Source organism: Manacus candei, unplaced genomic scaffold (genome assembly GCF_025592945.1).
Source record: "Manacus candei isolate 608988 ecotype Guabito, Panama unplaced genomic scaffold, ASM2559294v1 h1tg000014l, whole genome shotgun sequence".
In the NCBI taxonomy this organism is placed as follows: domain Eukaryota; kingdom Metazoa; phylum Chordata; class Aves; order Passeriformes; family Pipridae; genus Manacus; species Manacus candei.
In genome coordinates, this window is record NW_026138062.1 from 42,976,798 (window position 1) to 42,990,679 (window position 13,882).

Below are 13,882 nucleotides of genomic sequence, written 5' to 3' on the forward strand. Positions count from 1 at the left end.
CCCAGCAGGGCATCCCGCAAGCAAACCTAACACAGGTGAGATGACTCCCAAGGGGTATCCTTGAGAGAAATCGTCTCCTTGCTCTTGGGAGCGACCACCGTGCTCCGGGGATGAAACCCGGGACCTGCCATCTTCCCTTGGTTCTCACGAGGACAAAAAGGGAAATCCTGGCCCATTCTGTGCTCAGCGGCACAGCGAACCCAAACCCCGGCGGTGCCGGCACTTCGGGGCGGTGTCTCGGTGTGTCGGCCCCTCGCCCGCCCCGCCCCGCCCCGCCCGGCCCCGCGCGGCACGCCGGGCCAGCATGGCCGCCTGCCGGCCCGCGGGGCGCCGGGCACTGCGCTGACACAGAGCGCCCGCTGCGGGGCCGCCCCGCTCCGCCCGGCATGGAGGAGAGCTCCAGCTGCGAGAGCCTCGGCGCCGGGCGGGCGGCGGCGGCGCGGCCGCCCAGCGGCGACTCCCTGTCCAGGTAACGCCGCCGCAGAGCCGTCGCCGCCCGCCCGCGGGGCGCCGGGGCCGCGCCGCCGCTGCCGCAGCGCCGCGGGGCTCGGCCCTCGGGGACCGCCGCCGGGCCTGGGGGGAGAGGGAGGGGCCGGCAGGGGAAAGCAAACCGAGGGGATGGGGCTGGTGCCATTTTCTCCCTCCGTAGGCCGGAGGCTCCGGCGTTTCCCCGGGGTCGGGTCTCTCCCGGCGAGGTGCCTCGGGAGTGTCCCTGCGCTGGAGGTGGCGGTGGGGTGGCGGTGCAGGAAGGCAGGCGTGGGCGCTGCTCGACTGCGGCACAGCCGGTTTCTCTTACAGGCCTTTAGTCAGAGCAGGAGTTGCCACCCGCACCAGGCTCTCGGTAAATCCCTGCATAGCCAAGGCGGTGCTCCTGCCCTGGGTACCTGAGGCGAAGGGATTTGGGAGATCGGCAGCATAGGTGGGCGCTGCTGGAAGGGCGGGTACGCCACCCGGTTTGGTAGCTGCCATCCCGCACTCTGCCTTGCCCATGCCAGGCCTTGTCCTCTGCTTCTTCAGGAACAAATTTCCTGTGGTTTATTGAGCGTTTGTGGTTTTACCCTTATGGCTTTTTCTGAGAGCTTGATTTTGTGGTCTCAGTGGCTTTTAATGCCATGTGTGTAATTTTCAAAGTCTTTAAGCCACAGAAGCCAAAAGGAAACTTTCGTGTTCCTCCCATCCTCTGTAGGCTATCGGTGAAATTTGAATTTTGTGACTTGAAAGCGCATCTTGCTTGGGCTATGTGTTTGATGGAGGAGGGAGCAGTAGGGAGGACACTGACAGATTGGCATGGATTGTGGCATGAGAGGCCCTGGATGTTGTGGTAGAGCAGGGATGCTGGGATGGTTGCTAAAGGTTGTTCTATCGCATTCTGGCTGTTCTTACCATGCCCAAGTTGTAGGATTACATGGTAACTCAGGCTGAAGTGTCTCAGCATCCCTCAGTCCAGCTTCCTGCTCACAGCAGGGACAGCTCTAAGATCAGATCAAGCCGGTTTTGGCTTTTACCCAGTCTGGTCTTGAAAACCTACAAAGATCAAGTACACAGAACCTCTCTGGGTAGCCCATCGGCATCTCCTGCATACCTTCCACATAGGCACTGGGGCTGCTCCAGGCTCCCACAACCTCTCCTCACAGGCAGGTTGCTCTAGCCCCACTATCCCAGTGTTGCTTCTCTGAACTTCTTCCAGCTCATCAATGTCTTTCCTGTGCTGGGGGGCTAAGACCTGGATGCAGTGTTCCAGAAGCACTGTAATGAGATCCTTCCCCAGATCTCCTGGCTCTGCCTTTGTTCCTACAGCCCATGGTGCTGGTGGCCACTTTGCTGCCAGCATCTCCGTACTTCCATGCTTGGCTTTTACCCAGCTGCTCCTTAGACAGGGTGTGCCGAGCTTGCACTTGGATTCCTTCGTCCTTGAGTCGTTTATGAATCCTCATCCTTATTTCGCCCTTCATCAAGTTCTTCTGTTCCCTGCTCTCTGTATTGGTTTCTTTCTGCAGTTTACCAGTGCCCTGCCAGATGCCTACAGGCCTCGTTCTCCCTTACCTGACTGACCCAATATATTCTTCTTTTTTCCTCTGCATCAGCTCAGGCAACTTGGAGCCATGTGGAGGTCAGTCACTGTAAGAGGCCTGTGGACACTAGAGAGAGCTTAACTCAGAAGAGCCAGTGGCTACAAGGAAGCTCCTGTTCAGCCTCTCAGCAGCATACCCTGCACAGATGGAACTGTTGGGAAATTGAGATGATAAATCTGTTTCTGTTGAGCGCGCACAAGGCTGTGCCCTCCAAGCTCTGAAAAGGCCCAGACTTTAACAGATTTCTTGGGATATAAAAAAAGCTTACTCAAAAGCTTTCAGAATTTCAAGTCTCTGCTCGAACATCTAGAACCCATAGAAGAAAGCTGGTCAATTTTTTTTTATGTATTCTAAACAAATTCTATTTTTTTCTAGCCAGGTGTTTGAAATAGATGAATGTTTTTCATCTGTAATTATTAATAAAAAACTCTCATCTCGAGTTGGCGTATGCTGTGAAACTTTTTAGTTGAAAGATTAGGGCAAATTTTGTTGAAGATTAGGGCAAAATTATAAAAACGTAAAATAAGGTTCTTATAATGAGAGATGCCTGGTGACCTTCAGAATGTTTATTATCAGATTCCTGTGCAAATCTAGTGATGCTTATGCACAAATAAATAATTTTATGTGAATTGGACAGTAGATCGATTTTCATCTTTTTTTCTCATTAAAGCCGTACTGCAATCTGATTTTATGCATCAGAACAATTCCTCTGAAGCTAATGGGACTATTTGTATGCACTGAAATATAGTTATTTTCATACTGTGTTTGTGATCTAATAGCTTGACCAACTTCAAATTGTAACCTGTGACTGGGACATATTTTCACCAAGTGATTTTGTTTAAAAAGAAGAAGTTAGCCTTGGGGATGATGTGAGGAACAAAGTGAATCATGAGGATGCTGTCATCAGTTTTTATAATCCATTTTTATTTAAAAGGAACAAAACCCAAGAAATGAGTAGAAGGTCACTCATCCCAGAAATCACAGTTACCCAGCCACGTGAAACCTCACTGAGTTGTAGTTACTGAATTGTTTTATGCAAGATTTAGAAGACTTGGAAGGGTGCTAGTATGAAATACATACAGCAGTGCATTCCTTAGATTCTCTCAGCTCCATCTTGGAAGTTAAGTGTTATATTTCTAGAGATATTTAAGATGGGACTCCTTGAGAAGACATGCTTGATAGAGTTTACTTATACTTAAGGTTGCTCACATTTGAATAAGTGCCTTAAAGAACATATATAGGTTTATTTGTCTTTTAATAATGCACATAAGATACGGCGGTAATGGCACTCGACCGTGAAAGTTGCTTTGATATTTTAATAGACCCTAGTAATGTGCAATACCTGTGGGCCTTGAGGAAGATATGAGAATAACTAAACAAGTGTTATCTACTTTCTCTCCCAACTGGAAAATGTTTGAAAAACTTACAGTATAGCACAGGGTAAAAAATCCGCAGCTCTGTGTGAAAATACAAGTTAGTTTCAGATGAGCAGGTCACAGCTAATTAACTCAGCTGCCCTCATAGTTGTGCTGAAACAGCCATTCTGCTTTTCAAGTCTCAGCTGTCTCACCCAGTGCTAGGTTTGGGTGGCACAGCACTGAGTTCTGCAGCTCTCTGTGGTTTCCAAAGGTCAGTATTTAGGATGGACTTTCCTCTTACATCCTGTTCTCATGGAAGACGCATGACCATGAGCCAACTACTTAAAAAGAGCTGTGGTGGTATTTAACTAGCAGCTTGAAAGAAGCATTTGTGTGTATCTGCAGTTGTCAGTCCAGGAACAACCCATGAGACAGAAGAAGGAGTGAGGTAAAACACTGATTCTAATGTTGGATGAGCTACAGTACAGTTATGTCCAGAAGAGTAAGCTTTACTCAATGTTATGGGCTGCTTTTATATCTCTAAAATGGCCTGAGGATCCTGTGTGAGTGAGTAATAAACGCATTTCAGCTGTGCCAGTTATTCAGACTTCTTCCGAGACCACTCTTAAGATGAATTTGTGGGTGGATTTTTTGTATTGTTCTCTTTTTCAAATTTGAAGTTGCATATGGACCCTTTGACCTTTGGAATTCAAAGGAACAGCCAACAGAATTCTATCATAATCTTTTCCTTTTGTGAAAGGAAAGTCAGATAGAGCCATGTATGACTTTAGCAGAACATATGACTGTAGGAGAGAAGTGATGTCAAACTTCAGATATTTACTTTTCATTAAAAGTGATTAGGCATTTTGTCCATGTAGTCTGTGTGCTTATGTACTGTAGTTTCTGATTTAACATAGTTCTCTTTATATTCCTCAGAAATGTTATCTGAAAAAGCATATCACAGTCCAATAAGATACCTGAGATGCTTTCTGTTAGATCTGCTGAAGGTAAATTTATATTGCCTTTGCAAAAGTGTGGAGGTGATTGTACTGTAAAGAAACTGCTATAGGAGATGTCAGTGATATTTCTACCTTGGTATAAAATGAGAAAAAGAGGTAAGGCAGTGGGCAGATGTTTACCATCAGCATGACTGTAGCAGTGTTTGATGTTATCACTGTCTTGGTTGCTCGTTACCACTTCTGTGCTGGTGGTTATCGTCCACAGAGGTCTGCAGACATCATGGATCCTATACATTGCACTTTTACTGAAGCATATGAGAACAATCATGCTCCTTGTCTTTATCTTTTCAGGAATAACTCTGAAAACATAAACTCTGTGTAAATCAGTGCAGCAAGGTCTGTTGAGGCAATAACTCCATGAGGTATAAACTCCCCCTTGTCTCAAATAAGGCCCTGTCAATACCTGGTCTGATTTAGGGCTATGTTGAAGGAATTCTTTCCCCACGGGTCAGAGTGATGTTGGAAGGAGTTGAGTCTGTGAGCTGTTGGCTAAGGAGGGCTTTTGCTGTAGCACCACATTGCTACCAGATGTATGAGCTTTGCTGATTGAGTTGTTTTGTGATGAGTCATTGAAGTTAGAGTTTGAAAGGGAAGATTTTTGCCAGTTCTGGTGTTTGGTGAAATGCGAGTAGCTATCGTTTTCCTTGTGGGCTTTGAGAACATTGCTTGCATTTGATTTCTTGTATGTGTGAAGCAGGATTTCTCAAGAGTTGTTACCAGTAAAGACAAGTGTGTTGCTGGCTGAGTGTTGATAATAAACTGGTTTTTGCATCTAAGAAACTTAACACTATGCCTAGAACTAATTAGCGACTCCAAATGGGCTCATTGTCATTGATTTTAATATGTAAGTGATAATTTATAACAGTTGCAACTGAAGCCCATTCCGAGGTAGGTTTTGGGGTTTTTTTGTGTACTGTATGTTGTGAAGCTAACTAGTAGTTTTGCCTGCATATAGATTTGCAGAGCAAGAAGAATCTTTTTAGAGTCTTAGGATTTGGGGCAGAAAATAATGAAAATAACGTTCAGTAAGAAAGAGTTTAGAGCTTTTAATTTACACAGTGTGCTTATGAAGAGAAACCATTACCTCTGAAGAATTGGGGAACTATTTTAAGTAGCAGTCTTTGCCATGCAAGTTTCTGTTCCTTCATTCAGCGGAAACTATTCCTACTTGTTTCAGAGTGCAAGACCTTCAGTCTTAAACATTTTCCTCTGTTAGACACGTGCACGTCTCTTTGTCCCAGCCCTGACTGTTCTATAAAACATATTTTATTTATGACAAAAATGTTTGGTTTTAAGTATATTTTTCATTTGAGAATATAAAATAAAACTGACACTCACCTGTTCATTGTTGTAATTAATGTTACATTGCTGTTTGAAGGCTACGTGGGAATTTGCGGTGCCATGGTTTTAGCTCCTGTACAGATGGTGATGATTTCTGTGCTGAACAGACAGGGACCAACTATTTAAATGTGCGTAAGCCAGGACTACTCTATTTTTAATAATGCCTGGTGAATAATTTTACTAAGCTCTTGGATGTGCAGTCGAGTGCTGAGACTCCTTGCTGAGACTGGACGAAGAGCGAGAAAGTCTAAGGATGAGATGAAAAACTGCGGTGGAGACATGAGGCAAGATCTGGCAGCTGGTGAGGAGTAAAGTTAGGCTCAGAACACGACTCTCTTGGGTCCCAGCAAGCACTGCCTTTTCTGAAGAGAGATGCTAATGCTATGTTGACTAACAGTCTATTTGCTAGACAGTTCTGAGTTGTACACATAGTAGTTCCTTAACTAAAGGCTATTTATGACAGAGGCGCAGTTACAGAACCTGAATTTTAAGATTGAGGATGACCTGACAATGTCAGATTACACAGCTCCTATCTGGTGCAAGATTGTACTCCTGCTATGACTTCAGTTATAGGTTAACACCTGTCTCAAACATATTTTGTCACCTATTTCAGATATTTTATCGTCTCCCTTCCTTTGCTAATTCTTTTATACCTCACGTACAAAGGCAATAACTGCATTTGGAAAGGTCATAATACCTCTTGAATGGCTTAGCAAATCAATAGTCCACATCTTCTTTTTCATTAATCTTTTCCTGATGACCTGCTTTACTATTACTGGTTTTTCAGTGTTGAGGGTATCAGCCAGTGTAAAAAGAGACCTGATCCATACACCAGAGGGCTTATGTTGACTCAGGAGTTGGACTCTGTGATCCTTGTGGGTCCCTTCCAACTCAGAATTTTCTATTTTACCATAAGGTTTAGTCAAGGAAAACAAAAAAACAATCATTCATTAGAAATGTATCAGAAACAGAGGTCACTTTGATATATAGGTGTTACATACAAGTGTATTTGTAATACAGCACATGAAAAAGTCTTTTTATTTGTCCATGGGAAGCCCATTCCACCATGAGGAAGAGGGTGACAGGAAGGGAATGAGGTGCTTAGTTTGTAGAGGTGTCTGGGATGACCCAGGGAAGGGAGAGAACAGGAGAGACACTGTCACAGTAGTTACCCCATCTTCATTTTTAACTGAAAAAACATCTGGCTTTTTTATTGTCCTAGTAACTGGAAGCTAATTGAGGAAAAAAAATCTGTGAAAGACAACAACAAAAAAAATCAGTGGAACTTTTCAAGTATTTGCTTTTCCCTTTCCTACCATCTGTAGTTACTTTTGCCAGAGAATGTTCTCACTCGGTAATTTTCCAGTGATTTCAAGGTAGTTCTTTTCTTTGTTTCTCTCTTGATTCTCTATTCCATGGATTCTTTTCCATTGCTTTCTAAATCCTGATATATTTGATGAGGAGAAAAGTGTTAGCAGTTTTTGAGTACATAATCCCTTCAAGGTGATGTTTTAGTAATTTAGTTAGCTCTGTACAAATGCTTCCACTTTACGGATCTGGCCTCTGTAGTCTTCTGGCCATTGCTTCAGAATGGTTAATGCTAGGTCACCCAGTGATTCAAATTTGATCTGGGTCAGGTGTGGGGGTGTGATCATATTTCTGCTAACTATTTAGAAAAACACGAGCTTATGGATTTTTTTTCCTTTGTTCTGGGAAGACTGGCAACACCTGTTTAGAATAAAACAACGTGTTTATCTGGATTTATTTACTGTGATGTAGGGACTACATGCCCATACAAAGTGTTACACTCAAAACCTTGTTAAAGGGCAAAAAGGCAGCATGTCTTTACATAGCAAAGAATTTATTCTTAGTGTAACTGAATTTTTGCAAGTCTAACCACTATTAGTCCAGGTGCAATTATTACAGGAAAAGAATTATGATGCTGTTAAAATGTCATACATTCAGTTCTTGGTTTCTACCTCTCTTCTTGGTGTGATGTTCATCCCTCTCTTACTCCTCTCAGCTCTAAGGTTGCTGATTTTATTCTGGTGGTGGTGGGTGTTAGAGCAAGTTGTCAACATCTGGAGTCCTTTGCTAGCAGAAGTATGAGGTTCATCTTGATGATTTTTTTCTTCTTTAAAATAAGATCCACCTGGGATCATTTTAGTATGTTTGGTAAAACAGCTACACCTGTCTCTTTCTTCATTGCTCTGCGGTTTCACATTACATCTGATTTTTTTTCCCCCCATATATAGTTGCTTTTATGGGTATTAGATACTGTTTCTTTGTTCTGTTTGTTACCCCTAAACCCAGTTTTGTCCAGCTCCAGGTCTGCATTTCTTTGGCTGACTGTTGGTGAGTTGTTTATAGCCATGGTCTCCAGTGCCAAGCTTGAGCCCAATTTCTCCTGTTGTGCCTGTACTCCTCCATGCCACATCCCATGTCTCTACTTCTCCAGACCTCTGCTGTGATACCAGGCTGTTGTATTTCTCTATACAAAGTTACTACATTACTGGTGAGTGTTTTAATCTGTGTAGAATAGCTGCTTGCAACTGTTGTCTGTGCAAAACTATGGTTGTACCTCACACAAACAAAAATAAAACAAAGTAGATACACGCACCTGGCCAGTTACAGAAATTGCAGTCACATCTAAACCAGTTAAAACAAAGCTGCAGGCAGGCCAAGAAAAGTTCAGGCAAAGCAAGAGTGGCCTGAGGCCTTGAAAATTCACTGCAAAGTTTGTGGCCTATGAAGAGCAATGGCAATACTGAATGACAGGGCTAAAAGTTAACTATTTTTTCTGTACAAAGAGTAACTGATAGAGTGAGTATACATCTGATCATTGCTTGGTGTTTTGTGATCAAAGTGTTTGGTGGGTTTTTTACCCCAGTACAAAATGCACTGAGCTGAACCACAGCCTCATTCCTACATTTTGCCTTTAGTGAAAATAAAGCATTTGTGCTATTTCTATTGCTGCATTAATAAATCCTATTGTTGATTTCAGTTGATACCACTGATGAATGGTCTTCTCGAAGAGTAAGGTTGCACAGATCAGTAGTAGGATTACCCTCATCAATGGGTTCAGCTAAATCTGACCATGAAAGAGCTGAAGGCTGTCAACAACTTGGTTACAATTCAAAGACTGAAGGACCTGTCTGGCTGCTGTGGAGAGCAGATGCTGAAGGCAGGGACAGGTCACAGAGAACAGGTCATTAGATGGGAGCCACTGTGCAGGAGGGCCTCCAAGCTCTATCCACAGGCATGTCATGTGAGAGAATAGAATCACAGCATCACAGAATATTCTGAGTAGGAAGGGACCCACATGGATCATTTAGTCCAACTCTTAAGTGAATGGCCCATACAGGGATTGAACCAACAAGCTTGACATTATTAGCACCTTGCTGTAACCAACTGAACTAATCTCAGAGTGTGAGGCCTGTAGTACCAGAGGTGAACTGCTGAAGGATGATTGTCAAAATCAATCATCACAGTAAAGATTGGTTAAACCAGTAGATGGGATACCTTTAGTAAATCAAAACTGGTCAACAATCTCATTTGTAAATAGAACCTCTCTGAAAAGAAATGAAAATTATGAGATATTCTCCTCGTTTTACCCAATTTGACTTTTGGAGTAGACTGTTCTTGAAAATTCAGGCTGTGTCTTCCAGTCTAAGAATGGATATCCCACTCCCACACTGAAAATGAACCTCATACCTTGTAAGAGAGTACTTCTCAAGTCTTTTTCCTCAAAGGTGAAGCAACATGCTAACAGAGTGGTCATTAAACACTGGGGTGTGAGAAGGAGGGTGTTGGGACTGTTTGTGGATGTACTCAGGACTTCTGCCAGCAGAGTGGTCTTGAGCCTTCACTTATTACCACCTGCTGGGGTATAGCTTGTGCTGATCGCTGCTGCCTCCAGCACCACGGAGAGACGTAGTTTGTCTTTTTTTTGCTAAAACATACTGTGATTCTAGATTCCACTTTCTGCTTCCACTTTGCATGAAGAAAAATACAGGCATCCTGCATGAGATTTTTCTCATCTCATTGGACTGATACAGAGTTCTGGTAGTCTCTGGGTGGTTTTTGTAGACGCTGGTGAAGAATGAGTCATCTCAGTTTCTCCACAGTGACTCTAAGTATAGCCTACAGTGAATAATTCAGGTGTGACCACCTCCACAGAGCTCCCTCCCCATCATTGTGGTAAGGGCAAAAAGTGCATCGAATTTGGGTTGTTCTCCACTCCAAAAAAGGAAGGAGCTATTTCTTAATTCACAGCTTTCCTCTTTTTTACGTTGGCTAAATCTGTTCACAACAGAGAAGAGAGCAGAGATTTGTAGTTTGGTTTCCCAAGCCCCATTTCTTCATATGTGTGTGTGTGTATGTGTGTGTGTGCGTATCTGTCTAGTTTGTCTGCTAATAGTTTTTGTAACATGTGGGCAATTTTAACCATGTTTGACAGAGGAGTGGAAATAGTAACTTAGAACAAGTTTTGCATTTAAACAAAGACGGAAATGGGAAGGGAGGGCACAGCAGTTCTTCCTTTATGGAATAAGTTGTTTCTTTTCCAACACGGGAATACCTAGTCAAGTTAGAGAAATACATTTTATTCTCTAATTTTTGTATTTGCTTATTTTCCTGTGCTGCAAAAAGATGTCTGCAAAAGGCTGTGTTCTGTTGAAAGCACAAAGCAAATACAAACTACTCTGCTGCAAGACACTTGTCTTTAGAAAACCAGGGTAGGATCTGGTTCAGATTGGCATATCTCCTTGTGAAGTGGATTATCTAAAACCTCCTTACCCTTGACAAAGTCAATACACTCCACAAGTAATTCAGTAGAACAAAGATAAGTGTCCACTCTGAGCTGAGTTGTCATCTAGACTCCACTGCCTGGGTTTCCATTGGGTAAGCGGGAGCATAGACACCTGTGGTATCTACCAACCAGAGGCAAGCCATTCTGACCTTTTTGATCCTACTCCTTTTTGAGTTACTTTGCTTTTCACATATGTTGATTCCTGCTTGAGGAAGCAGAAGTGACAGGAGGATGTGGCTGTGGGTGATCTTAGATTAGCCCTCATTTCAGATGAATGAGAACTGATGTACAGAAAATACTCAGATGGCCTGCAAACTTTGTGTGCCTCATGTCATTGTAAGGTGGAAGAATTTGAAAGACTTTTCTTTTTATCATGTACCCTACAACTGGCCAGTGGGGTGCATGAGTGTGCAGAGCCCTTTGCCAAATCTGGGCCATATGTCAAGAAATGAATGGCTGCTGAACACTTTATAAACTGGGCTTTTTATTAGGCAATAAATGGGACTGAGCTTGTGGAGTGACCTGGCACCAGTTATGAGTGTTGAACCTGGAAACTTTAACTCACTGACCATCATCTTCAATGATGCTGGACTCTCTGAGAGTTGAGACAAGATATAGAATTACAGAATTGTTAGAGGTGGAAGGGACCTCTGGAGATCTAGTCCAACTCTCTGCCAAGGCAGGGTCACCTAGAGCAGGTGACACAGGAACACATCCATGTGGGTTTTGAATGTCTCCAGAGAGGGAGACTCCATGACCTCCTTGGGCAGCCTGTTCCACCCTCAGTGTAAAGAAGTGGCAGTGCTGTGCCACCCTCATTGTAAAGAAGTACTTCCTTATGTTGAGGTGAACCTTCTTGTTGTTTAGTTTATGGCCACTGCTCCCTGTCCTATCACTGGACACCACTGAAAAGTATGTGGCACCACCCTCTGGACACCTTTTGGATATTAATAAGATCCCCTCTCAGTCTTCTCACACAGGTGTTCAGCGTTTCTGAAAACATCCTGTATTGTCTTATGTTGAATTTCTGGAAATATAGCCCCCAAGTTATTGAATACTTGTCTGACTTTAGCTTTGAGATTTTACTAGGGAACAATTTCATGCAGGGGCTGGGTTGTCAGCGGAATAAAGTTGTTCTCAATCTTTTTTTTGTGCTGATTGTGGCAGAGCACATGGCTGCGTATCGTCTGCGAAAGCTTGTTGAGGTGTTACACCACGTCAGTTTTGCTAGGGGATACAAGACTCTCCAGATTGGCTGTATTTATATATCCTTTCCTCCTTCTTTTGATTTTTCCCAGGATGGAATAAGTAATGTAATTGATCAGTAAATCACTGGTATTTTTAATTCCTGTGGGTGTTCGGTTTATTGGGGCAAGGGGGTTGCGTGGTATGTGTTTCAAAGAAAATCAGAACATTTAACAATGTGTTTCGTTCTAACTAAGGTGTTTTTTAAATAGGGACATAGGAAAGAATCTAAAGAAAAACTGAGACAGCACATGAACTGTGAGAAATACATGTATATTTGGTTAATCTATATTCAACTGGTTCTTAGTATGAAACTAAAAATTAAGGCATTGCCAGAATACAGATAGTAAAAGAAAAGTTATATCTGTCTTTTTATTCAGTTCTCCTTTCTGTCCTAAGGTGAGTAGTTATTAATATAATTTTTGTTTCTATTTCTTTCCTTGATCAAGTGAATAGCTTTTTCCTAAAAATAAAAATAAATTTATAAACAAACAAAATATTTGATATCCTATGTTTGGTTCTATTTTTTCTGCTTCTCCTTGCTCTCAGGTTCTGGACTAGTTTTTGCAACTTATTATGGGAATCTGCATTTTATTTATTTATTTATTTATTTATTATTGTCTGAATTTGCATCAAAATCCTGATAGTTTTTTACTTGTATGTCTTTCTCTGGCTTGATACATTTTAAAGGAAGGTTGTGGAAGTTTATATGGTAAATATAAAAATTAACTGCAGGAGTGATTTTGAATTGTATGTAGGATTTCCATCATGGCTTTTGTCTTAATTCAAAGCGCTTGTGGAGACAGTTAGATGTTGCCATCCCTCTTTCTCCTGTGGGGTGCAATGGTAAATCCAGGGTTGCTCTGATGTAGGAGATAGCAGCACCACCCAGGTCTCTTAGTTCTCTGCCACAGAACATCCTGAGCCCTGGAGTCAACACCTTCTGCAGGCAGGGGTAAGGGCCATGGTTGTTCTCATAGCACCAGGAAACACTGGAAGTTGGATTCTTGAGTTGCCTTTTTGCCAGAGCAGTCATGCAGCATGGAGATTCCCTTGGCTGTGGTCTGCTGAGACTGCTGCCTGGAGTGTTTGGGGAAGAGGGCTGCAGGTCAGGACATATACTGATTCATCGTTGCCCAAGAGATCACTTGTCAGACATCCTGTCAGTCAGTGATCTCCCTGATGGCTTTCTGTCTGTCCCTGTGCAGCAGTGCCTCAACCATCTGAAGCGTGAGGTGCTGAATCATCTCTGCCTCAGCCATGTTTTTTTGATCCAGAAATACTGTTTTCTTGGGGGGTGGGGGCAAGATCTTCTTCACTTCTAGTTCAGTCCTGCCCTCTGTAGCATCTTTGAAAACAAAGGGTCTAACTCCTTCTGAACAACATCAAAGATCCCCAAAAGTATAGCAATAAGAAAGTAGGAAGACACAAAGAGCAGGTGGGAGCACTGTTCTAGCAGGCAACCCTGTTTGTGTTGACAGCAGGCAGGGTTGTGATTTGAACTTCACCTTATAGTCGTAATTTATTTTCAGTGCTAAGGGTCTGTATGAGTGATTGGAAACCCCTGAGCTTTGGAGTACAGACCCAGATGTATGCACCACCTCTAGGAAGTCTGTCAAACCTTCCTCCCAAGGGCTGGGGCAGAGCCAGACCAACGGTGCTGCCTTTCTGTTGAGTCTCACCTGCAAATGTGCTTGTCCTAGTGGTGGATTTTGCAATCCAGACATTTCCATTAGGAACAGGAATCAGATCAAAGTATTGGACTACCAGTCTGCTTTTAGAAGGTAGTAACTTATTTTGGACTATGTGGATATTGGCTGAAATTGAAGTGGTGAAACAGAGGCAAAATGTCAATTCCCTGCAGAGGTCTGAGGACTTCTTGAATTTTTTTTCTTATGTTCTCTTGTACCTGAGTATAGGAGCTTGCTAGAAACCTAACTTCCCTTTTGTTTCTCTTGTGAATATAGATAATTTTGTAGTTATCTTCTATGTGCTGATCAGACAATATTGTTTGAGACCTCTGATAGCTCCTGTTCT

The 13,882-nt window shown here is 43.0% G+C and overlaps 1 protein-coding gene across 3 annotated transcripts in view; it reads left to right on the forward strand.

The window, feature by feature from the left end:
• Nucleotides 1-286: 286 nt before the first annotated feature.
• The window catches only part of MTMR2 (myotubularin related protein 2), a 63,817-nt gene continuing 50,221 nt past the window's right edge, over nt 287-13,882 (forward strand). The window contains exon 1 of one of the 3 annotated variants that reach the window (XM_051780140.1): nt 287-469. In XM_051780140.1, the coding sequence (XP_051636100.1) occupies nt 387-469 (83 nt within the window). In that variant the 5' untranslated portion in view covers nt 287-386. Of the gene's footprint in view, nt 470-3,378; nt 3,994-13,882 lie in introns of those variants that run through there. The other 2 variants (XM_051780141.1, XM_051780139.1) reach the window with 2 other exon arrangements.